The sequence below is a fragment of the Sturnira hondurensis genome, unplaced genomic scaffold, assembly GCF_014824575.4.
Source record: "Sturnira hondurensis isolate 20B ecotype Veracruz unplaced genomic scaffold, ASM1482457v3 Scaffold0005543, whole genome shotgun sequence".
NCBI lineage: Eukaryota > Metazoa > Chordata > Mammalia > Chiroptera > Phyllostomidae > Sturnira > Sturnira hondurensis.
The window spans coordinates 18506-44004 of record NW_028078174.1 but is presented as its reverse complement, the minus strand read 5'-3'; the positions used below and the strand labels follow the sequence as shown (position 1 = coordinate 44004).

The 25499-nt window shown below is 52.1% G+C and overlaps 3 protein-coding genes across 4 annotated transcripts in view; all 3 read left to right on the top strand.

The window, feature by feature from the left end:
* The window catches only part of LOC118987927 (leukocyte immunoglobulin-like receptor subfamily A member 6), a 60681-nt gene that overhangs the window by 16918 nt on the left and 18264 nt on the right, over window positions 1-25499 (top strand). The gene's annotated exons all lie outside the window — the stretch shown is intronic.
* Window positions 1-25499, top strand: part of LOC118987925 (leukocyte immunoglobulin-like receptor subfamily A member 5) — a 43523-nt gene that overhangs the window by 291 nt on the left and 17733 nt on the right. Inside the window, exon 2 of the mRNA XM_037047261.1 lies at window positions 21637-21720. Coding sequence (XP_036903156.1) covers window positions 21687-21720 — 34 coding nt within the window. The 5' untranslated portion in view covers window positions 21637-21686. The remainder of the gene's footprint in view (window positions 1-21636; window positions 21721-25499) is intronic.
* Window positions 159-24468, top strand: LOC118987926 (leukocyte immunoglobulin-like receptor subfamily A member 5). 2 transcript variants are annotated; one of them, XM_037047267.1, is made up of 9 exons: window positions 176-238; window positions 484-645; window positions 12380-12415; window positions 12596-12880; window positions 13027-13332; window positions 22063-22347; window positions 22490-22792; window positions 23916-23966; window positions 24103-24456. In XM_037047267.1, the coding sequence occupies exons 2-9, from the start codon at window positions 612-614 to the stop codon at window positions 24237-24239; spliced, it is 1437 nt and encodes a 478-aa protein (XP_036903162.1). In that variant the 5' UTR covers window positions 176-238; window positions 484-611; the 3' UTR covers window positions 24240-24456. The 2 variants fall into 2 exon arrangements, with proteins under 2 accessions (XP_036903161.1, XP_036903162.1); XM_037047266.1 differs by lacking the exons at window positions 12596-12880; window positions 13027-13332 and having other exon boundaries at window positions 159-238; window positions 24103-24468.

Genomic DNA, 25499 nt, shown 5'->3' with positions numbered 1-25499 from the left:
GGGCAGGGATCACTCAGAGACTTATCCCCAGGAAGGTGGGTGGACACTGTTGCTAAGAGAAAAGGAGAAGTCGGTGACGGTGGCTGTGATAGAAAGAAAACCACCCTCTGCAGCCAGGGGAAGGGGCGGGTGTCCTTCCCTCACTTCCCTGTGTCTGTCCTTGGTGCACATTGTCACAGTGACACTTGCCTGAACTGCACAGTGAGAAAGACAACACGTCTCTCCTGTTGTGAGCGCTGTAAGTACAAGGACCTCCTCTTCCCAACACACTTCCAGGGCCTGGATGAGCACTGTCCATGGGAAAGACCCACAGGGAGGGGCTGAGAGTTGGGCAGAGGGGGAAGGGGACCTCACGCGGGAAGACCTGCAACGCCATGGCCTGGGTCACCTCATTTGCAAGGGGCATCTCAGGAGGCTGTGGGTCTAATTCTTCCTCCTTCATAGGGTTACAGTTTCCTAAGGGGACACTGTCCTTTCTGACAGGTTGCTGATGTGACAACCACGTGACAGGGACGGCCAACCTCCCAGTGACCACACCCTGTGAGTCTGTCCTATCCTGAAGAGTCCGTGGTCTCTTCCTTCTGCACAGCTGGGTTCACAGAGGAGACACCATGTCCCCCACCCTCACGGCCCTGCTCTGCCTTGGTGAGATGTCAGAGGGGAGGGGAAGCCCTGCCCTGTCAGGACCCCAGGGCTCAGGAGGCTCCTGGGGAGGAGGGCTCTGCTCAGGACTCAGGGCAAATCTCTCACAGGGACTCTCTTGCAGGGCTGAGCCTGGGCCTGAGGACCCCAGTGCAGGCAGGTGAGTCTGTCCCCAGGGCTCCCAGGTGTCACTCCCCACTGGGGACATGAGACTGTCTCCTTTGCGGATGAAGAAGGGCAGTTCTGGGAAGAGAGATGAAGGACATCTGAGATGTTGGGGGCTGGGAGCTGGGCACAGGGGGTGGAAATATCTTGTGACCCAGCCTCTGATTCCTTCCAGGGACCCTCCCAAAACCAACCCTCTGGGCTGAGCCAGGCCCTGTTAACCCCTGGGGGAGCCCTGTGACCATTTGGTGTCAGGGGATCCTGAAGGCCCAGGAGTTCCGCCTGTGTAAAGAGGGAACCTCAGCGTCCTGGGACAGACAAAAGCCACTGGATCCCGGGAATAAGGCCAAGTTCCCCATCGCAGAGATGACAGAGCCCACTGCAGGGAGATATCAGTGTTCCTATCTCAGCCAAGGTGTCTGGTCAGAGCACAGTGACCCCCTGGAGCTGGTGGTGACAGGTGAGAGGACGCCAGGGTGCCAGCCTCAGGCTCTGCCCTCAGGAAGGGGGATGCTCTCAGGGGGTCTCCCCCTCACAGCCCTGCCCTGGGGGACATGAGGGAGGTGTGAGCCCCATGTAACATGCTGCCTCCTCCTCTCCTAGGAGTCTACTACTACAGCAAACCCAGCCTCTCAGCCCTGCCCAGCCCTGTGGTGACCTCAGGAGGGACTGTGACTCTCAGATGTCACTCAGACAAGAGATTTCTCAAGTTTGTCCTGACTAAGGAAGTAGAAGACAGGCTCTCCTGGACCCTGGACTCACAGCAAGACCCTGGTGGGCAGGTCCAGGCCCTGTTCCCTGTGGGCCCCATGATACCCAGACAGAGAGGGACTTTCAGATGCTATGGCTACTACAGGTTAATGCCCCAGGTGTGGTCACCACCCAGTGACCCCCTGGAACTCCTGGTCTCAGGTGAGTCCCATTCTTGTCCCATCTATGGTTTGAGGTGCCACACAGGTTATTGGGGTCCTTGCTTGAGGGGAACACTTGTGAGAGGTGGGGTGAGGGGAGCACAGGGGCTCCTGTGTCAGTGTCACTGACCAGATTTAAAGATTGAGTCCCTCTGAGGGTGTAATGCCCCTCAGATGTTCAAGGTCAGGCTACAGTGCCAGGGCTCCGGGTGTCAGCAGAGAGATTTCAGGAGAACCACGGGGCTCCAGGGTCTCTGATGGTTTGCCTTTCAGCCCAGCCCACTGAGGCCTGTGGAGGAAGGGGTAAGGGAGGCAGGTGACAGATGAGGTGGTCATGGCAGAGGGTGACTTTGGGGGTCCAGCTGCACAGAGGAGCAGCCTGGCTCACGTCAGCAGAAGGCAGATGCCACCCTCTGCTCCCCAACCTGGGCTTATGGCCTGTGTGTGGGATGCATTGGCAGAGTCTCAGAGTGCCCCCTGGGGTGAAGATTTCATCCAGTTTCTGGCCCCAGAGCTCCTGGTCTGGGGTGAGCTGACCCTGCCCCTCTCCTCTCTGAGCTGCAAGGTCACCTGGGGGCCCTGTCCCCAGGAAAGTCTAGGGCACAACGGGACTGACAGGTGGCTCCACTGAGAAGGGTCATCCTGTGAGAGGTGGAAGCAGGTGGGCATCTCTCACCTTTTGGACATCCTCACTCTGTGGCTCAAACAGGACTGAGCAAGGGCAGGTGACGGCCTTGTTCGAGGGTGACACAAAGAGGCAAGTGAGAGTGGACTGGAGTCCCAGGCCACTGCCTTCAGGTGTCTCCATCTCAGAACCAGAGCAGCGCTGCTGCCCCGAGGCTCCCACCACAGGCAGGGCCCCCAGGAGGAAGGGCCCCCAGGAGACAGGGCAGAGTGTGTGTGCACTCAGCTGCCCAGGGAGGGGAGCTCTGAGGATGGTTCCCCACCTGGGTGAGGGGGGGCTGCCTTCCAGGACCCGCAGGGGCATGTGCATTTCTGACTCTCTGGGGCACCTGACAAGGGGCTGCTCCAAGACCTGCTCCTGGTCCCGCCCTCTCTGGGATGGTCCTGCTGGTCCCAGTAACTGGGACCTTGTACAGCTGAAACAGCTGAGGGGGACAGGGCTGTGGGGCAGCTGGTACCCCCATCCTGGGGACTCAGCTGAGCAAGCAGAAAGCTTGATATCAAGGAGACTGGGAGGATTTGGAAATTCCCATGGAGGGTGTCAATGTTTTAGCCTCCAAACAGAATCTGTGGGATTTTCCACCAAAAGCCTAGGCCTCTGAGTAGTTTGCTTGGTGCCAGTTTGCAGATTTTGGTGTCCAGGCCTGGCTTCTAATACTAGGGAGCCAGCTGGACTATGGAGGAGGAGACACCAGGAGGGTTGGAGAGAGAATAGACAGACTCTTTTCTGGCCTCTTATTTCAAAGACCCTTAGTGGAAGCCACTGACCTATATGGGGGTCCCTGAACCCTCTCAGAGCAGAAGAAGAGGTGGCTTGGGCCAAGGTGGGGCTGCTGTGAGTGACGGTGGCATCCCCACTTGACACTGTCCTCTGGGGAGAGGTGTCCCCACCTGTGGGCATCAGTGTGCAGGCCCCTGGGCTCACCTGAAGGGCTCTAGCACTCAGTGCTCACCTGAGACTCAGGTTGGGTATGGGAGGCTGTGCATGGCTCAGGAGGCACTGAGGGTGCCTGACCAGATTCGCTGTGAAATTCGTACCTTCTTTTATATTTCTGCTCACACCTCTCTAGTATAGCATGTTCTCTGAGAAATTTAAAGCAATGCTTCCATATATAAATTTAAGTTATAAGCATTTCTGACTTTAAAAAGATAATAGACTCCTATTTTGACTGTGATTATATTAAATTTACCCCTTTACCATTTGACATGGCCCCTGCGGGTCAGTAGATTGAGTGCCAGCCTGCAAATCAAATGGTACCTGGCTTGATTCCCAGTCAGGGCACTCGCCTGGGTTGTGGGTCGGGTCCCCAGTAGGAGGCGCTCAAGCGGCAACCACACATTGATGTGTCTCTCCCTCTTTACATTTCTAAGATAAATAAATAAAATATTTGTAAAGAAAAGTAACATTTTATTAAAAGGAAGTTTTTAAATAAAAACGAAAGTTGCTTTACACGTTTTCCTTTAGACTTCAGATACATTTTGAAGTTTTTTTCAGAAAATTGTTTATACATACAGCTCAAGAATTTTTGGAGTACCTTGTACACATGAGTGTCTATAGGTGAGACTAACCCATGGACCCTGAGTCCTCAGCTGCTGAAGAAATAAAAGCTCTCATCTCCAGAGGAGTGAGCGTGGGTGGTCCAGTCTCCCACTGTGAACAGGGAGATCACAAGGACATCCTCTGTTCTGTAGTGAGACACCACATGTCTCACCAAACCTGAATTCTCAGGGTAAAGACAACCTATGTCCCAAAGGGCCTCAGGACCAAAGTCTACACTCAGAAGTCCCCAGGAGACTGGCAGAGAGCATAACACCAAACAGGACCCCCATAGCAGAGAGAGGGTTTACAAAGGGGCTGGAAACAGTTACCTCAGGAGGAACGGGAGAGTTTTCAGGACACTTGGTTTGAGAGGGAATGACTCCTCACACACCCACTTCTTTATGGTTTTGAAGGAGCAGCCGACACCACCCCCCCCCTCCCGCAACAGCTCAGACAACACGAGTGGTGAGTAGGAGATTCCTCCCTTGTGGGGCTGGTGCAGAGGGTCCTGTCTGTCAGGGGGAGACTGGTGTGCTGGGTGGGCATCCTGGATCCAAGGCCGGCTGTCTCTGCTGTGACCTCTGTGACATCTTTGTCCACATTTCCCAGCTTCCCACCCCCAGGACTACACAGTGGGGAATCTCATCCGCATGGGCGTGGCTCTGCTGGTCCTGGTGGTCCTCGGGGTGCTGCTGTTTCAGGCTGGAGACAGCGAGAGAATGGCCCAGGCTGCCACCAGGACCTGAACACAGAGGTAGCAGAGCACCGTGCAGTGTGGGAGAGCCTTGGCGTCGTGCCCAGAAGGTTCTGGAAGATAACCTGGGGCAGGCTGCAGGACCTGTCTGCAGCTCACTGCAGGGGGAGGACGCCTTGCTCATACTCAGGGGGAAAATGTCTGGACCCTTGTGCCATTAAATGCAGCCCATCTCCTCCTGACCATTGTTGAATCATGTAACCCCTACCTACCCTTTTTCATTTCAGTTAAATTAGCATTGACCTCGTGTGACATGGTCACGTCCACAACTCCCAACACTTTCATTAAACACGTTCTTCCCTAGGTCTCCTTACACCTGCCTGGATGTTCCTAATGGGAGCCCATCCACTCAGTTCACAGCCTGCAATCTACTTTAATAAAGCAGTGAGCTGGCATCACAGGGGTTCAGCTCACAAGAGATAAATCCAAAATGATGCCACAACAGCCACTAAGGACCCCACCTGCCTTCACTTTTCCCCAGATGGCACCTGGGGACTTTCCTCAGAACCTCCTGACATGGAGTCAAGACTTTTTCTTTCTCTACATTGGAAGATATTGACATTGCTTTGTTGGAGAGACAGAAGAGAGAAAGAGAAACAGCGTTGGGAGAAACGAACATTGATTGGTTGCCCCATACATGCCTGGACAGGTGATTGAACTTGCAATGTAGGTATGTGCCCTGATCGGGGATTGGAAACCACAAAGTTTTCGTTATGGGATGATGCTCCAACCAATGCAGCCACACCAGCCTGGGGGAAGTCAATATGCGTTTGTTTGGAGGGATTGCACTGCCTGGGAAAACTCACTGTTAAAACCACAGTGCAGTATCCAGATAATGTATTAGAGAATTGTACATTGAGATCTCTATGATTCTATTGCTCATGTCGTCCCAGTGAATTCCCCTTAATAAAACACTGGTTCTTGGCATTTTCCCATTGCGGGTATCCATGGTCCCCTCGTGGCCAGGTTCAAGGTGCCCCTGAGAGGTCCTGATGCAGAGCTGGGGTGTGAAACACACACTGACTGTCACAGGCAGTACGAGCCAATGGGGGGCACCAGTGACACCAGTTAGCCCCACAGTGTGCCTCTGCTGCCTGCCCTTTCATGATTAGTTCTCCCTCAGTGTTCTGGCACCATTTCTGTGAAAACACAAGACCACAGTCCCAAAGCATGCAGACACAGTGCCCAGGGGAAAACCTTTCTATCCCTTCAGGGAGGGAACAGTGAGAAGATGGAATTCTAATGCATTCCGTGTAGGAGTGCAAGTTAGAGTCACCCATTGAGTGGATACATTACACTCACCCACGTAGAGACACACAGCTGTACCTTTGAGTACCCGCCTTGCAGAACATTGTACATGGGCATCATTCACAAAGACATTGATTAGGGCTCGGGTACTACTGGTTTGAGAGTTTTCATGGAAGTGTGAAGTGTGAGGCAAGAGAGGCCACTTGTGTGGAAAACTCACTGGAAACAGCTTGGGTGAGATGGCAAGTTGGGTGAGGTGGTCACTGGCTGGGACTCCTGAAGTCCTCGTCTCACTCAGCCAGAGTCCCCACTGGTTTTCCCAGCCAGAAGTTATGGGAACTTTTTTCCTTGGCTCTGGAACCCTGGGTTGGGGTGCCCTGTGTGGGGCTGGGTCCCCCGGCTCCTCAGGGGGGACCTCTGCAACAGAGCTTTGCCTCCTGACGCCTGTCTTCCACACGGGTGTGTGGGACCAGACCGTTTCGTGTGTCCGAGTCTCCATGTGGCTTCTTCTTCATACCCTCAGTTGTGAGACTGCTGTTCACCTAGAATTCAGGAAGTTCTGGGTGATGGTTTTCCTGTAGTTTTGCAGTAATTCTCTTGATTGGGACTCTCTGTGATTCCTGGATTTGTGTGATTATTTTCTCTCCTCAAATTAGGGAAGTTTTCCATCACTACTTTTTCAAATCCCTTGTTGTTCTTCCTCTCCTTCTGGTATCCCTATTATTCGGATATTATTACGGTTCATATTGTTTTGCATTTCTCTTAATCCCTCTTCATTCTTTCTGAGCCTCTTTTCCTTTTCTTGCTCTTTCTGTGAGTTTTTTTGTACTTTGTCCTCCCACTCGCTGATCCTATCTTCTGCCTGAGTGATCCTGCTTTTTATTCCTTCTACTATGTTTTTCAGTTCGGAAATTGGATTCTTCATTTCCTCTTGGCCTTAGCTGATGGTTTCTATTTCCTTTTTCATGTTGGTATAGTTTGCAGAGTTCACTGTAGCTCCCCTGTAGTCTCTGGTAGCTGGTTGTGAGCTCTTTGAATTTCCTGATAACCAGTGCTTTGAATTCAATATCTGATAGTTGACTTGCCTCTCTTTCATCTAACATTCTTTCTGAGACTTCCTCCTTTCTTTTCATTTGGAGATTGTTTCTTTGTCTTCCCATTGTTTGTGAGGCTCTTTTTGTTAGCCTCGGCTTCTTAAATTGATCTGTTCTGGCTCCCTAGGTGAATGGTGTGAACTTCCCTGGTCGAATACCTGTGAAATTCAGTGGTGCAGTCTCCTGCATGTATCTGGTGTTCTCCGCTTCTACCTACTCCTTTGTTTGTGTGTGTGTGTGATCAGTTGGAGGGGGAGGCAACATGGTTTATGACAGCAGAGGAGTATTTTATGATATTTACAGTCACAGCCACGGTAGAGAAGAGATAGAAGATATATATAGGCTCTATGTAGTGTTAACCATAATCTTCAACCCAACTTGCCACAAGAAAGGATGGACTAACGATAAGTCTCTTGTTGGGGAGGGAAGGCTTGTGAGTTGGATATGGAAAGCAATGAGGTTGTGGGTGGTCAGATTTTGAGGTAAAGTGAGAGTAAATAGTAAATAGGTATAATGTATGAGCAAATAGAGTTAATCACTCCAGTAATAGAATTCAGGAACCTGTAAAGTGGGCTAAGATCCAACTGTGAAGTATTTACAGTTGTATAGAACAGCTATTCTTTACAATAATATTAGAGCAACAATCATAGGACAGACTCTATAGGATCTGTCTGAATGGGGGGTATAGAACTTTGGGTAGTGTGCCAAAGGAAAACAAGTGGCGTGAAGTATAGAAAATTAGCAATACACTGTGGAGAAGAAAACAGGGGAAACCTGTCAAATAATGCAATCTAACCAGCCAAGACTAAGAAGCCTATGCAGAAAGAGGAGGAATACAAGGATACTATTAAAATAGAAAAGAAGTGAGAATAATGAAAATAATAATAATAATGATACAAATATGCAGCAACTTGAGGCTTCTCTGCTATAGCAAAGTGAAATTTGTCTCTCTGCCTCTACTGTTGGGGTGCCCCTCTTTGGGTCCCACTCTGGTCTTTTCACAGTTCCCAGTTGTTTGTGTTTCTTGTGGGTAAAAGAAAACAAAGCAAGAAACAAAAATAGGCAGGAGAAGGGAGGATAAAGCGATAAGTTTGGAAAGAAAGGAAGAAGGACTAAAACAGGAAAAGAGAAAGGAGAGGTGGAAAGTATTGAAAGATAAAACAATAATAACATTAAAATGATATAAGATTACTAAAAAAAAAGTTACTGAAGAATAAAAAAAAACACCAAAAAAAAAAAATCCCTTGTTAGTTTCAAACTGTCCAAACCATTTTTTCTGGCTGCAGCAGGCTGTGGGTTTATGGGTGCAGTCTTTCTGAGAGTGCTCTCCCAAGAGCTAGCCTCTCCCCAGTTCTCCACGAAGGGGGTCTAGGTTCTTTTCAGAGCACCTTCCCTTGGGGTCCTCTCTGTGGACTGGGGTGCAGGCACGCAGGCCAGCCAGGCTGCAGACTGGGGTGCGGGTGCCCACGTGACCCCGCGAGGCTGCCTGAGTCCTGTGGGACCTGGCACTGTCCTTCCCAGTTCTGTGGCGGAATGCAAATGCTACCCACCCCTCCCCCCCCCTTGGTGGCTACCAGGCTGGCTGGGAAGCAAGCCCAGCTGCCCTGGCAGGAGAACCTGCCCTAAGTCCACTTTCCAATAAGCCCAGCCCAATCTCCAGCCAGACCGGTGATGACAATGCTCCTCTCAATTCCCCCCGGGCTGGCGGGCTGGCCACCACAGAGTCTGCAGTTGAACTTGGCCTTTTGTCCTTGTTACCCTCTCTGTAAACTAGGGCAGACAGGTCTCTGACCTGTGTTGCCCAGCCTTGCTTAGACGGGGAGGGAGTGAGCCGGCTCTCTCCCAAGGCCTCTGCAGCAGGCCCAAGGCTCCCACAGAGTCTGCCATAGATCCACCAGGTGCTGGGGCTCCTGAAGAGTCCCTGGCAGATGACCCTGGCCCTAATCGCAGACTGGGGCCTCCCTCCCTCCTGTAGATTAGAAGTAATTCTGATGCAGTTGAAAACGGCGCGTGTCTGTTATTGGTTTCTTTGTTTGCTCTTTTCTGATTGTTTATTTCCCTTGTCCTTCAGATACATCCATGTAGCACATGACATGTCCTTCTTTTGTAAATAAGGTTGATTTCTCATTGCAGTTGACATCAAATATTAGATAAGTGTCTGAGTTACAACATGGACATCAAAATTTTACTTTTTAATATTTTTTGCCACATTCCCACACTGTTGCATCTCAGTTTCTCCAGTTTGGTGTCAATGTTCTTCTAACTGAATTACATCACTTTCTGTCCCCTTCAACAGGTGTGAAAAATAGGAGCCATATCTAAAAATTTGCTGCTCTAGAAAGGCCTTATTTCAGTCTTATTTGGTTTATCAAGGAAGTAGGAAATACTTTTTTTGTTTCAATTAAAGTGTATGATTCAACTGGTTAGAGAGAAAACACGTCCCCTGTGGTTAAGGCTCTCTCCCCAGAAATCTATTCTCGCTCCTGGAGATTCATTCACTGGGCGGAGTTGGGAGGAAACACAGGTCCCCACTTAGGAACTGGCCTGGCTGACACCTTCTACTTCTCCCTTAAAGTAAAAGGGGCTCCGTGTACAATCTTCACTAACACTCTGCTCCTGGAAGGTGTGTCCCCACTGTCCTCTGCTGCCACTCTTTGCTACGAGGAGGTCTGATCCCAGCGAGCTTGTCACTATGGTGATGGGCACTTCTTCTAGGAAGTAATTTTGGGACTTTCTAGGACCCCATGCCAGTCCTCCACAATTTTCTTTTTCAGTTGAAATTCACATTTAAATCAAGTCAACCATTTAAAAATATTTTTTATTGATTGATTTGAGAGGTGGGGCATAGAGAGAGAGAGAGAGAGAGAGAGAGAAACATGGATTGTTGACCCACTTCCTGGTGCATCCATTGGTTGCTTGTTTGTGTGCCCTGACTGGGGATGAAGCCCACAACCTTGGACATTGGGATGATGCTCTAACCCACTGAGCGACCCAGACAGGGCCTAAAATTAACCATTTCTGATGTGTAAAATTGGGTGTAGGATATGTCCTTGGGTTTTTATTTCACCTTCATTATCTTCCATAAGCACAGAAGGTCAAGATGCAGATTTCAGTTTGATACACCTGCTCCCTAACACTAGATTGGTCTCTCTTCATCTCAGTAAAATGTGAAATTATTTATCTCTCCAGCTGTTACTAAATGTCACACTCACTTCCTTTCTTTCTGACACCAGAGATATGACATCTACCCTCCTCACTCTAGTCCCCGAGGACATTCCGTCCCCATTTCTGGTCTCTCTAGGCTGCTTTCTGAAAATTGCCTCTGTATTGTGCTCCACTGTCTGAATGGCCCTCCAGCTCTGGCTCTTCCTTGATGGGAAGAATTGTTTTCATGTGTCCATCGATTGGGCTTTCTCATCTCAAGGTTCCTAACTCATTACAGTCATCTACTTAAAACAATTCATATTATTGGCTCAAAATTTGAATCCTCCCCTTATTTTTCAGGTATTTATGTCTGATCATCTTCCATTGCTCTCATATTTTCCTTCTCACTCTCTTTCGTTGGGTGTGACAGTTCCCAGTATCAGTAGACGGTGTCCATTGCACTGTCTGCTCCTGTTAGGATTTCTCCACTGTCCACTGTTGTAGAAGCCTCTCCACTCACACACCTGGTCTCCCGTAGATTCTCCAGGGCTCTGCTGGGAGTTAGGATGACCAGGGGCTGTATCAGATGCCCCTGCCTCATGCCATTTACTCTCTCAGACTGAGCACCTTTTCAGTGTTCTGCCCACCAGGGCTGGTACAATGAGAACCTGACACACACCCAGGGGACAGACAATCGTGGGTGACATACTGGACTCAGTCTGTTTCAGAGCACACAGGGGAGACTGTTCACTGCTGACCATGAACTTGGGTGAGTGGGCAGAGACATCCCGGGCCCCACACAGAAACACTGGGTAGGGAGCAGACTTCAAGCCTTCACCTACACCTTGACCCCCGTCCTGTGAAGTCCTGGGATCCCTCTCTGTTCACCTAGGGAGATCTCTTCCCTGTGACTAGTGGATGGTCCTGGTCACTGGTGATCACTCAGTCCCAGTCTCTGTTCTCCACTGTGGTCCCCTCTCCATTTGGAAAACTTTCATTTCTCTTCCTACACATGTCTGACCTACATACTTCAGAGCTCTTGTGAGTAGCTGGGCTTGGTATTCAGAGCAGACATGGTCTCGAGCAAGTCTAAGAGTCTTGCCTTGACCCTGGACACCTTGATCCTCTCATGTCCCAGCCCCTCAAGTCCTCATCTGGTCTGGAAATGGAAGCCTCCCTGCCATGACCCAGCACCACTGACCCACAGCCACTGTGGGGACTGGGCTTTGGGACCACAGGATCCAGATGAGGAAACTGAGGCAGGGACTGGATGTTACCACTCAAGGACACATGGACATTGGATGAGGAGCATTTAAGTACATATCTGCTGTAAGTAAAAATCAGGACTGTAACCCAATCAATGTCCCCTGAAGCTTGAAGGCAGGACCACAGCACAAGGAGGAGGCGTAATCCAGGAAACAAGAGGCACCGAGGGGCAGGGATCACTCAGAGACCTATCTCCGGGAAGGTGGGTGGACACTGTTGCTAAGAAAAAAGGAGAAGTCGGTGATGGTGGCTGTGATAGAAAGAAAACCACACTCTGCAGCCAGGGGAAGGGGCGGGTGTCCTTCCCTCACTTCCCTGTGTCTGTCCTTGGTGCACATTGTCACAGTGACACTTGCCTGAACTGCACAGTGAGAAGGACAACACGTCTCTCCTGTTGTGAGCGCTGTAAGTACAAGGACCTCCTCTTCCCAACACACTTCCAGGGCCTGGATGAACACTGTCCATGGGAAAGACCCACAGGGAGGGGCTGAGAGTTGGGCAGAGGGGGAAGGGGACCTCACGGGGGAGGACCTGGGAGGCCATGGCCTGGGTCACCTCATTTGCAAGGGGCATCTCAGGAGGCTGTGGGTCTAATTCTTCCTCCTTCATAGGGTTACAGTTACGTAAGGGGACACTGTCCTTTCTGACAGGTTGCTGATTTGACAACTACGAGAAAGGGACGGCACACCTCCCAGTGACCACACCCTGTGAGTCTGTCCTACCCTGAAGAGTCCGTGGTCTCTTCCTTCTGCACAGCTGGGTTCACAGAGGAGACACCATGTCCCCCACCCTCACGGCCCTGCTCTGCCTCGGTGAGATGTGAGGGGGGAGGGGAAGCCCTGCTCTGTGAGGACCCCAGGGCTCAGGAGGCTCCTGTGGAGGAGGACTCTGCTCAGGACTCGGCAAATCTCTCACAGGGACTCTCTTGCAGGGCTGAGCCTGGGCGTGAGGACCCCAGTGCAGGCAGGTGAGTCTGTCCCCAGGGCTCCCAGGTGTCACTCCCCACTGGGGACATGAGACTGTCTCCTTTGGGGATGAAGAAGGGCAGTTCTGGGAAGAGAGATGAAGGACATCTGAGATGTTGGGGGCTGGGAGCTGGGCACAGGGGGTGGAAATGTCTTGTGACCCAGCCTCTGACTCCTTCCAGGGACCCTCCCCAAACCCACCCTCTGGGCTGAGCCAGGCCCTGTTAACCCCTGGGGGAGCCCTGTGACCATTTGGTGTCAGGGGATCCTGAAGGCCCAGGAGTTCCTCCTACATAAAGAGGGAACCTCAGCGTCCTGGGACAGACAGGAGCCACTGGATCCTGAGAACAAGGCCAAGTTCTCCATCCCACAGATGACAGAGCACACTTCAGGGAGATATCAGTGCTCCTATCTCATCCAAGGTGTCTGGTCAGAGCACAGTGACCCCCTGGAGCTGGTGGTGACAGGTGAGAGGACGCCAGGGTGCCAGCCTCAGGCTCTGCCCTCAGGAAGGGGGATGCTCTCAGGGGGTCTCCCCCTCACAGCCCTGCCCTGGGGGACATGAGGGAGGTGTGAGCCCCATGTAACATGCTGCCTCCTCCTCTCCTAGGAGTCTACTACTACAGCAAACCCAGCCTCTCAGCCCTGCCCAGCCCTGTGGTGACCTCAGGAGGGACTGTGACTCTCAGATGTCACTCAGAGGAGGGATTTGGCATGTTTGTTTTGATTAAGGAAGGAGAAGACAGGCTCTCCTGGACCCTGGACTCACAGCGAGACCCCAGTGGGCAGGTCCAGGCCCTGTTCCCTGTGGGCCCCATGATACCCAGACAGAGAGGGACTTTCAGATGCTATGGCTACTACAGGTTAATGCCCCAGGTGTGGTCACCACCCAGTGACCCCCTGGAACTCCTGGTCTCAGGTGAGTCCCATTCTTGTCCCATCTATGGTTTGAGGTGCCACACAGGTTATTGGGGTCCTTGCTGGGTGGGGAGCACTTGTGAGACGTGGGGTGAAGGGAGCACAGGGGGTCCTGGGACAGTGTCACTGACCAGACTTAAAGAGTCAGTCCCTCTGAGGATGTAATGCCCCTCAGATGTTCAAGTCAGGCTACAGTGCCAGGGCTCTGGGTGTCAGCAGAGAGAATTCAGGAGAACCACGGGGCTCCAGGGTCTCTGATGGTTTGCCTTTCAGCCCAGCCCACTGAGGCCTGTGGAGGAAGGGGTAAGGGAGGCAGGTGACAGGTGAGGTGGTCATGGCACAGGGTGATGTTGGGGGTCCAGCTGCACAGAGGAGCAGCCTGGATCACGTCAGCAGAAGTCACATCCCACCCTCTGCTACCCAACCTGGGCTTCTGGCCTGTGTGTGGGATGCATTGGCAGAGGCTCAGAGTGCCCCCTGGGGTGAAGATTTCATCCAGTTTCTGGCCCCAGAGCTCCTGGTCTGGGGTGAGCTGACCCTGCCCCTCTCCTCTCTGAGCTGCAAGGTCACCTGGGGGCCCTGTCCCCAGGAAAGTCTAGGGCACAATGGGACTGACAGGTGGCTCCACTGAGAAGGGTCATCCTGTGAGAGGTGGAAGCAGGTGGGCATCTCTCACCTTTTGGACATCCTCACTCTGTGGCTCAAATAGGACTGAGCAAGGGCAGGTGGCGGGCTTGTTCGAGGGTGACACAAAGAGGCAAGTGAGAGTGGACTGGAGTCACAGGCCAGAGTCCCATGTTCGAGGGTGACACAAAGAGGCAAGTGAGAGTGGACTGGAGTCACAGGCCAGAGTCCCAGCCCACTGCCTTCAGGTGTCTCCATCTCAGAACCAGAGCAGCGCTGCTGCCCAGAGGCACCCGCCACAGGCAGGGCCCCCAGGAGGCAGGGCCCCTAGGAGACAGGGCAGAGTGTGTGTGCACTCAGCTGCCCAGGGAGGGGAGCTCTGAGGATCGTTCCCCACCTGGGTGAGGGGGGGCTGCCTTCCAGGACCCGCAGGGGCATGTGCATTTCTGACTTTCTGGGGCACCTGACGAGGGGCTGCTCCAAGACCTGCTCCTTGTCCCGCCCTCTCTGGGATGGGCTTGCTTGTCCCAGTAACTGGGACCTTGTACAGCTGAAACAGGTGAGGGGGACAGGGGTGTGGGGCAGCTGGGACCTCCAGCTGGGGACTCAGCTGAGCAAGCTGAAAGCTTGATATCTAGGAGACTGGGAGGATTTGGAAATTTCCATGGAGGGTGTCAACTGTTCCCACTTCCGCACAGAATCTGTGTGATCTTCCACCAAAAACGTAGCCCTCTGAGTACTTTGCTTGGTGCCAGTTTGCAGAATTTGGTGTCCAGGTCTGGTTTCTAATCCAAGGGAAATAGCTGGACTATGGAGGAGCAGAGGCCAGGAGGGTTGGAGAAGGAAGAGACAGACTCTCCTCTGGCCCCGCATTTCCAGAGACAATGGAAGCCACTGACCTGTGTGGGGGTCCCTAAACCTTCTCAGAGCAGGACAAGAGGTGGCTCTGGCCAAGGCGGAGCTTCTGTGGGTGAAGGTGGAGTCCCCCTTCTCCTATGTGGAGAAGTACCCGCACTTGTGGGCATCACTGTGCAGGCCCCTGGGCTCACCTGGTGGCCTCTAGCCCTCAGTGCTTACCTGAGACTCAGGTTGGCTCTGGGGGGACCATGCATGGCTCAGGAGGCACTCGGGTTTCCTGCCCAGATTTGGTGTGAAATTTATGTCTGCTGTCTCTATTTCTACCCACACCTCTCTATTATAGCGTGTTCTCTGAGAAATTTAAAGCAATGCTTCCACATAGAAATTTAAGTTATAAACATTCTGACTTTAAAAAGATAATAGACTCCTATTTGAACTATGGTTCGGTTAAATTTATCCCTTTCTTGTGGACAGTATAACATTTCAACCAGACCACTGTGTTTCAGTAGATTGAGTGCGAGCCTCCAAATCAAATGGTAGCTGGTTTGAATCCCAGTCAGAGCACATGCCTGGGTTGTGGGTCATTTTCCATAGGGGGCGCTCAAGAGGAAACCACACATGATGTTTTTCTTCCTCTCTTTTCACTTCTATAATAAATAAATAAGTAAGTTTGAAAATAAAAGTAACATTTTATTAAAGGAAGTTTTTTAAAAATAAAGGTGCTTTACAAGATTTGTTTTAGACTTCAGATACATTTTGAAGTGTTTTTCATGCAATTGTCTATAGATAGAGCTCAAGAATTTTTGGAGTGCCTTGTACACGTGTGTGTGTGTATAGGTGAGACTAACCCATGGACCCTGAGTCCTCAGCTGCTGAAGAAATAAAAGCTCTCATCTCCAGAGGAGTGAGCTTGGTGGTCCAGTCTCCCACTGTGAACAGGGAGATCACAAGGACATCCTCTGTTCTGTAATGAGAGACCACATTTCTCACCAAACCTGAATTCTCAGGGCAAAGACAATCTGTGTCCCAAAGGGCCTCAGGACCAAAGTCTACACTCAGAAGTCCCCAGGAGACTGGCAGAGAGCATAACACCAAACAGGATGCCCATAGCAGAGAGAGGGTTTACAAAGGGGCTGGAAACAGTTACATCAGGAGGAACAGGAGAGTTTTCAGGACACTTGGTTTGAGAGGGATCAACTCTTCGTGAACCCACTTTTTTATGGTTTTGAAGGAGCAGCCGACACCACCACCCCCTCCCACAACAGCTCAGACAACGTGGGTGGTGAGTAGGAGAGTCCTCCGTTGTGGGGCTGGTGCAGAGGGTCCTGTCTGTCAGGGGGAGACTGGTGTGCTGGGTGGGCATCCTGGATCCAAGGCTGGCTGTCTCTGCTGTGACCTCTGTGACATCTTTGTCCACATTTCCTAGCCTCCCACCCCCAGGACTACACAGTGGGGAATCTCATCCGCGTGGGCGTGGCTCTGCTGGTCCTGGTGGTCCTCGGGGTGCTGCTGTTTCAGGCTGGAGACAGCGAGAGAAGGGCCCAGGCTGCCACCAGGACCTGAACACAGAGGTAGCAGAGCACCGTGCAGAGTGGGAGAGCCTTGGCGTCGTGCCCAGAAGGTTCTGGAAGATAACCTGGGGCAGGCTGCAGGACCTGTCTGCAGCTCACTGCAGGGGGAGGCGTCATTGCTCATATTCAGGACAATTCTGGACCCCTCAGCTTTTAAGTGCAGCCCTTCTCCTCCCAACCATTGTTGAATCATGTGACCAGTTTCTTCCTTTTCCGTTTGAGTTAACTTAGCATTGATCCCGCTTGGCATGGTCACGTCCACACCTCCCTACACTTTCAGAAAACTTGTTCTTCTTTACGACTAATTACATCTGCCTTGGTGTTTGTGTGAAGTGCACATCCACTCAGTTCACAGCATGCAATGTACTTTAATAAATTAATGAGCAGGCATCACAGAGATTCAGCTCACACAAGAGATAAATCCAAAATGATGCCATAACAGCCACTAAGGACCCCACCTGCCTTCACCTTTCCTCACATGGCACCTGTGGACTTCCCCAGGAACCTCCTCACTCGGGGTCAAGACTTTTTTTTATCCACACCGGAGAATATTTACATTGTGTGTTGACTACATTCCAGTGAATTCTGTATTTTCAAAGGTTCAAACCTATCTTATGTGATTTTTACCTCATTAACAAGAAATCAGGTCAATGGCCACGGTTCCCTGTGGATTTTTTTTTAAATTTAGAAGTGGCCCCACGTCCCCAGGCATTTTCATGGGAGGTGGGACTCCCACCAGGTCCGAGATGCCCTCAGTGCCCAGGGCTCAGCCTCAGCCCCTGGTGGGATTCCCACCCTCACTCCTGAGTGTGCTGAGTCCAGGATCCAGGACGAGCAGCGTCCTTCCTGTCTCCCCTCAGTCTGGGCTCACCTGCCATTCAACCCAGGATGCCCTGTAGCTTCTGATGCCCCCTGAGGGCTTGGGGGATACATGTCCTGCTTCCAGGTAGCCCTTCCTCATTCAAGTCTCTCATGCCAGTGTCTTAATAAGGCCCAGAAATGACACAGATGGAGCCTCCTCAGGTCTCAGGCTCTGCTGACCCTCACAACCCCCGTGAGAGCTGAGCTTCCACCCTTGTCTGCAATGAGGGCAAAGGGAGACGGGACGGGACCGGCTCCAAACAAACAGTCAATAATGCTTCCCCTTGTCTTAGCTGCAAACCTGTGAACTGTCTGCAAATGGTGCTTTTGCCCAGCACATGGAGATGGAGTGACCAGTGTCAGATGCAGGGCTACCCTCACAGAGCAGGGCAGTGAGGAGGCAGACGTGCTCAGGGGCCTGGGTGGGACAGATGGAGAGAAGGTCGCCTGCTCACAGAGATGAGGAAGTCAGAGAGGGGAAGTGGGGGGGAGAGTCCAAACCACACACCAACCAGGAGAGTGGGTGGCTCTTGCAGTGGGTCAGGTGACCATGTTGTAATCCTTCCCCAGGCCTCCAGCCCCTCAGTGGGTGGTCAGTCCTGACACAGCTCCATTGGCTTCCCAGGCCACCCAGGCAGAGCACAGATGTGCCCTCAGCTCTTTCTTCTCTTCCCCCCACATGATTAACGCACCCACAGCTCTGACCCTGAGACCCTGTTTGTGGGATGCACTTCCCCTCCACAGTCATACTCACATGAAGACCCAGGACATTGTGTGGGTGTGACGTCATCAGCCTCCTCTCTGGTTCCCTGAGGACCCTCACTCCCAGCTGAGGGGTTTCACTCCCATGCACCTGAACTTGCCTGTCACAGACCCTCCCTGCACAAAGTCTTGCCACAGGTCCCCACCTCACTCCAGACCAGCCAAGTGGGGGCACCTGCTGGTCCATGTCATTGGAGGTGAGGCTGAGCTGACCTCTCCACCCCAAGCAGAGCCAACTGGTCCTACAAAGCAGCCCCTTCCCAGTGCCCACCTCCCCTCCACAGACTAACACACCTGGGTCATGGCCACACTGGGCCTGTCATGGGCACCCCCTGAGCCCATCAGAACAGAGCACACTCTACACACCTCCTAGACCAAAATAATGACAGGGAAATGTTCCCACATTTTCTCCCTCAGCATCCATGATGTTTGTGTTTGGGAATGTGTGTTGGGTTTCGGGAGAAATTCTCACAAACCACATGGAGTACTGATCAGCTCATTACCTCCGTGTTAGATGAGGGCTGGAGTTTTATCCCAGTTTAGCATCCAGTCCTCACTCCTGCAGCCTATTCCCACAGAACACCATCTTCACAAAGCAGCAACCTGCTCACACATTCCTTTACTGAAAAGTGTTCCCTTACCTGAAAGATCAATCCCTGCAGGGAGCAGGGGCCCCAGGGAGCAGGGGCCCAGCACAGCCTGGTGACTCACAGCTCTGACAATAATCAGCCTCCTCCTGGTCAAGTGTCCTCTGACCCTCCTTTGCTGATGCCTCGTGGGTCCTGGACCCTCCCTTACCTGCAGGTCCCCACACTCTATGGCATCCACTCATATGAGATCTCTCTGTGCCCATTTTTCTCCTTCTCTGAAACTTACCAACACAACACCCACATCATCTATTGCCTACATATTTGTACTGTCCGATGTCACTAACCAGCACTGGGTGTGTCCAGGGGAGGAGTCATTCACCTTCCCTAATGAACTTCATGCCTGGACAGGGCACCTGCTCAGTAAACCCCGCTTGGTTGCTGGGATAGACCCTCTGTTCTCACTCCCGTGACCTGGGGCTCAGCCCACATTACAGGTTTGGATTCACACCTGTACTCACCCTCCATCTCTGGTCCACCTTCATATAGGACATTTTTCTCTTTCATTTTCCACATTCACTGACTATGTACATCTTTGGATCAGACAACAATCTGTTTTCAATGACTGATTAAAAGGATAAACACCAGGACTAGTTTGGATGAATGGACACAGACAACGCAGTGGTGGTCACCAGGGGAAAGGGTCAGAGTGAGACACAGGAGGGTGAAGAGAGCAAAATATATGATGAGGAGAGATTGGATTTCGGAAGAACACGGTGCCATATACAGATAATGTATCATAGAACTGTGTGCTTGAAATTTCTGTAATATTTTTAGAATGTCATTTATTATTTCTTAGAGAGGGGAAGGGAGGGAGAGAAACATCAGTGTGTGGTGGCATCTCACATGCCCCCCACTGGGAACCTGGCCCCCAACCCAGGCACATGCCCCGACTGGGAATCGATCTAGCGACCCTTGGTTCACAGGCCCACACTCAGTCCACTGACCTACACCAGGCAGGCCTGAGTTCATATTTACATACATGTCCCCTGTTACTTAGCTGGTCTTCCTCATCTGTGTAAAATGGTCAATAATAGTTCTCTGGAGCTGTCACTAAATGTCATGGTCACTTCTTTCCTTCTGACACCATAGAAATGACATTGGCCCTCCTCACTCCAGTCCCCAGGTACCTTCAGTCCTCACATCAGGTGTCCCTGTGCTGCATTCTGGAAGTTTCCTCAACATTGTGCTCCACTGTCATAACGGGCCCATCAGCTGGGTCTCATCCTTGATGGGAAGAATAGTCTTAGTGTCTCCATTCTATCAGGTTGATCATCTCCCAGATTTCTAACTCCAGACACTGTAAAACAGTGTCTGTAAAACAACTCAAATTCCTGGCTCAAATATTGAATCCTTTCTTCCATTTTCAGATATTTCCATGCAATTATCTGAAATTGCACTCATATTTCCTACTCGCTCTCTTTCATTTCGTGTGACAGTCCCCAGTGTCAGTAGACAGTGTCCCTAGCTCTGTCTGTCATCATTAGGATTTCTCCACTGTCCACTCTGGTAGGAGTCTCTCCCCTCACACATGTGGTCTCCCTCAGATTCTCCAGGGCTGTCCCGGGAGTCAGGCTGACCAGGGGCTGTGGCAGCGGCCCCTGCCCCATGAAATCCATCCTCACACTCAGCACCTGCTCAATGTTCTGCCCACCAGGGCTGGTCCATGGGAACCTCACACACACACATGAGACAGACACCCATGGCTGACATACAGGACTCTGTCTGCTTCAGGACACACAGGGCAGACGGCTCACTGCTGACCATGAACTTGGGGAGTGGGCAGAGTCATCTCAGACCAGGCACACAACCACAGGGCAGGGACCACACTTCCAGCCTTCCCCTGCCCCCTGACCCCCTTCCTGTGAGGTCCTGGAGTCCCTTTCCTTTTACTCAGGGGGAGGGAACCATGTCCCTAGGACCCGGGGATAGTCCCGAGCACTACGGCCACTCAGTTGCAGTCTCTCTTCTCCACTGCGGTTCCTTCTCCATTTGGGAACTTTCATTTCTCTTTCCTGCACGTGTCTGACCTACAAACTTTAGAGCTGTTGTGAGTAGCTGTGCTTGGTGTTCACAGCAGACATGGTCTCGAATGGGTTCTGCAATTCTGCCCTTGACCCTGGACACCTTGATCCTCTCATGTCCCAGCCCCTCACGTCCTCATCTGGTCTGGAAATGGAAGTCTCCCTCTGTGAACCAGCACCACGGACCCCCACCCTCTGTGGGGACTGGGGTTTGGGACGACAGGATCCAGATGAGGAGACTGAGGCTCAGAGATAGGACATTAGCACACAGATCACGTGAGCAATGGTTGATGGTTATTTAAGTAAGTATCTGCCGTAAGTAAAAATCGGGACTATAAGCCAAATCAATATTCTGTGAAGCTTCAAGGCAGGACCACAGCATGAGGAGGAGGCCTGTAGCAGGAAACACGGGGCCCTGAGGGAGCAGGGGTCACTCAGAGACTTGTCCCCACAAAGGTGGGTGGGTGGTGTTGCTAAGAAAAACAAGAAGTCGGTGAGGATGACTGGGATAGAAAGAAAAGCTCACTCTGGGCCAGAGGAAGGAACACGTTCCCTCCCATATTTCTCTGTTTCCCCTTTGTGCTGTGTCACGGTGACACTCGCCTGAACTGCACAGTGAGGAGGGGACCGTGTCTCTGCTGAGCTGAACACTGCAGAGACATCTCCAGGACCTGCTGACCACTGTCCATGGGGAGGACCCACAGGGAGGGGTTGATAGTTGGGCTGAGGAGGAAGGGGACCTCATGGAGGAGGACCTGGGAGGCCATGGCCTGGGTCACCCCACTTGCAAGGGGCATCTCAGGAGGCTGAGGATTCATTTCTTCCTCCATCATGGGAACAAGGGCCGGACGCCTGAGGAGACACTGTCCCCTTCCTGAGGGGCTGGTGATGTGGCAACCTCGTGACAGGGATGTCCAGCCTCCCAGAGACCACGCCCCGTGAGTCTGTCCACCCCGAGGAGTCCGTGGTCTCTTCCTTCTGCACAGCTGGGTTCAGAGAGGAGACACCATGACTCTCAGCCTCACAGCCCTGCTCTGCCTCGGTGAGATGTCAGAGGGGAGGGGACACCCTGCCCTGTCAGGACCCCAGGGCTCAGGAGGCTCCTGGGGAGGAGGGCTCTGCTCAGGACTCAGGGCAAATCTCTCACAGGGCCTCTCTTGCAGGGCTGAGCATGGGCCTGAAGACCCCAGTTCAGGCGGGTGAGTCTGTCCCCAGGGCTCCCAGGACCCTCTCTGCATACAGAACAAGGGGCCTCCCCATCAGGCACCTGGGAATGAAGAACAGTTCAGGATTAATGGACAGGGGACATCAGGAAAAGTCCTGGGGCTGCAATCTGGGGACTGGGGCAGATATGTCTTGTGACTCAATCTGTGATTCCTTCCAGGAGCCCTTCCCAAACCCACCCTCTGGGCTGAGCCAGAACCTGTGATCCCCTGGGGGAACTCAGTGACCATTTGGTGTCAGGGGGCCTTGCAGGCCCAGGAGTTCCGTCTGTATAAAGAGGGAAGTCCAACACTCTGGGACAAACCAAAGATATTGGATCCCGGGAACAAGGCCATGTTCCCCATCACACAGGTGACAGACAACACTGCAGGGAGATATCAGTGCTCCTATCTCAGCCAAGGTGTCTGGTCAGAGCGCAGTGACCCCCTGGAGCTGGTGGTGACAGGTGAGGGGACACCAGGGTCCCAGCCTCAGGCTCTGCCCTCAGGAAGGGGGATGCTCTTAGGGGATCTCCCCCTCACAGCCCAGCCCTGGGGGACATGAGGGAGGTGTGACCCCTTTTAACATGCTACCTCCTTCTCTCCTAGGAATCTACAGCAAACCCAGCCTCTCAGCCCTGCCCAGCCCTGTTGTGACCTCAGGAGGGACTGCCACTCTCAGCTGTCACTCCTATGAGGGATTTAGCACATTTGTTCTGACTAAGGAAGGAGACGACAGACTCTCCTGGACCCTGGATGCAAAGCGTCAACCCAGTGGGCAGTTCCAGGCCCTGTTCCCTGTAGGTCCCATGATACCCAGACAGAGAGGGACTTTCAGATGCTATGGCTGCTATAGGAACACCCTACAGGTGTGGTCACGGCCCAGTGACCCCCTGGAACTCCTGGTCTCAGGTGAGTCCCATTCTTGTCCCATCTATGGTTTGAGGTGCCACACAGGTTATTGGGGTCCTTGCTGGGAAGGGAGCTCTTGTGAGAGGTGGGGTGAGGGGAGCACAGGATCTCCTGGGTCAGTGTCACTGCCCAGACTTAAAGATTGAGTCCCTCTGAGGATGTAATGCCCCTCAGATGTTCAAGGTCAGGCTACAGTGCCAGGGCTCTGGGTGTCAGTAGAGAGATTTCAGGAGAACCACGGGGCTCCAGAGTCTCTGATGGTTTGCCTTTCAGCACAGCCCACTGAGGCCTGTGGAGGAAGGGGTAAGGGAGGCAGGTGACAGGTGAGGTGGTCATGGCAGAGGGTGACGTTGGGGGCCCAGCTGAACAGAGGGGCAGCCTGGCTCACGTCAGCAGAAGGCAGATCCCACCCTCTGCTACCCAACCTGGGCTTATGGCCTGTGTGTGGGGTCCAATGGCAGAGGCTCAGAGTGCCCCCTGGGGTGAAGATTTCATCCAGTTTCTGGCCCCAGAGCTCCTGGTCTGGGGTGAGCTGACCCTGCCCCTCTCCTCTCTGAGCTGCAAGGTCACCTGGGGGCCCTGTGCCCAGGAAAGTCTAGGGCACAATGGGACTGACAGGTGGCTCCACAGAAAAAGGTCATCCTGTGAGAGGTGGAAGCAGGTGGGCATCTCTCACCCCTGGGACGTCCTCACTCTGCAGGCTCACACAGGGCTGCGTATAGGAGAGTGACAGCCTTGCTAGATGGTGACACAAAGAGGCAAGTGAGAGTGGACTGGAGTCACAGGTCAGAGTCCCAGCCCACTGCCTCAGGTGTCTCCACCTGTGAACAGGGAGATGACAAGACCATCCTCTGTTCTGTAATGAGACACCACATGTCTCACCAAACCTGAATTCTCAGGGCAAAGACAACCTATGTCCCAAAGGGCCTCAGGACCAAAGGCTACACTCAGAAGTCCCCAAGAGACTGGCAGAGAGCATAACACCAAACAGGACCCCCATAGCAGAGAGAGGGTTTACAAAGGGGCTGGAAACAGTTACCTCAGGAGGAACGGGAGAGTTTTCAGGACACTTGGTTTGAGAGGGAATGACTCCTCACACACCCACTTCTTTATGGATTTGAAGGAGCAGCCAACACCACCACCCCCTCCCACAACAGCTCAGACAACACGAGTGGTGAGTAGGAGAGTGTGGGGCTGGTGCAGAAGATCCTGTCTGTCAGGGGGAGACTGGTGTGCTGGGTGGGCATCCTGGATCCAAGGCTGGCTGTGTCTGCTGTGACCTCTGTGACGTCTTTGTCCACATTTCCCAGCTTCCCACCCCCAGGACTACACAGTGGGGAATCTCATCCGCATGGGCGTGGCTCTGCTGGTCCTGGTGGTCCTCGGGGTGCTGCTGTTTCAGGCTGGAGACAGCGAGAGAATGGCCCAGGCTGCCACCAGGACCTGAACACAGAGGTAGCAGAGCACTGTGCAGAGTGGGAGAGCCTTGGCGTCGTGCCCAGAAGGTTCTGGAAGATAACCTGGAGCAGGCTGCATGACCTGTCTGCAGCTCACTGCAGGGGGAGGGGTCATTGCTCATACTCAGGGCAATTCTGGACCCTTCGGCTTTTAAATGCAGCCCTTCTCTGGACTGGAAAGAAGTATTCCAAGTCATGAAGTCCTAAAACCTACAGCCAAGATTGCTTTATCCAGCAAAGCTTTCATTTAGAATGGAAGGACAGATAAAGTGCTTCTCAGATAAGGTCAAGTTCAAGGAGTTCATCATCACCAAGCTCTTATTATATGAAAAGCTAAAGGGACTTATATAAGAAAAAGAAGATGAAAAATATTAACAGTGAAAGGACAGCAAACACACAGTTAATAACAAGCACACCTAAAACAAAAGCAAACCAAGAGGACAGCTAGATCAGGAGTGGAACCATAGAAATGAAGAACACATGGAGGGTTAGAAACAGGGGGGTGGGAGGGGGAGAAGGGGGGAGAAGGCACAGAAAATAGCATAGATGGTAGGTAGAAAATAGGGGGGAGGGCGAGAATAGTGGGGGAAATATAGAATCTAAAGAACTTGAGACACGTGGTTATAAACTAAGTGGGGGAGAAGGGTGGAGGAGGGAGTGTGCGGGTGGAGGGGAATGAAGGGGGGGAATAGAACAACTGTAATGGTATAATCAATAAAATATATTTTATAAATAAATAAATAAATAAATAAATAAATAAATAAATAAATGCAGCCCTTCTCCTCCCAACCATTGTTGAGTCATGTAATCTTTTCCCACCTTTTTCTATTTTGGTTAAATTAGCATTGATCCTACTTGGCATGGTCACGTCCAGACCTCCCTACACTTTCAGAAAACTTGTTCTTCTTTACAACAAATTACACCTGCCTGGATGTTCCTAAGGAGATCCCAACCACTCAGTTCACAGCCTGCAATCTACTTTAATAAAGCAGTGAGCTGGCATCACAGGGGTTCAGTTCACAAGAGATAAATCCAAAATGATGCCACAACAGCCACTAAGGACCCCACCTGCCTTCACCTTTCCCCAGATGGCACCTGGGGACTTTCCCCAGAACCTCCTCACATGGAGTCAAGACTTTTTTCCTCTTCATTGGAAGATATTGACATTGCTTTGTTGGAGAGACAGAAGAGAGAAAGAGAAACAGCGTTGTGAGAAACGAACATTGATTGGTCGCCCCATACATGCCTGG

Bases quoted from the DNA above. Each gene is read 5' to 3' on its own strand.
- LOC118987926 (XM_037047267.1), top strand. From the start codon at position 612: ATGTCCCCCACCCTCACGGCCCTGCTCTGCCTTG. The intron at 12,416-12,595 runs GTGAGTCTGTCC...GACTCCTTCCAG, and splicing joins GAGGACCCCAGTGCAGGCAG to GGACCCTCCCCAAACCCACC. The intron at 12,881-13,026 runs GTGAGAGGACGC...CTCTCCTAGGAG, and splicing joins CCTGGAGCTGGTGGTGACAG to TCTACTACTACAGCAAACCC.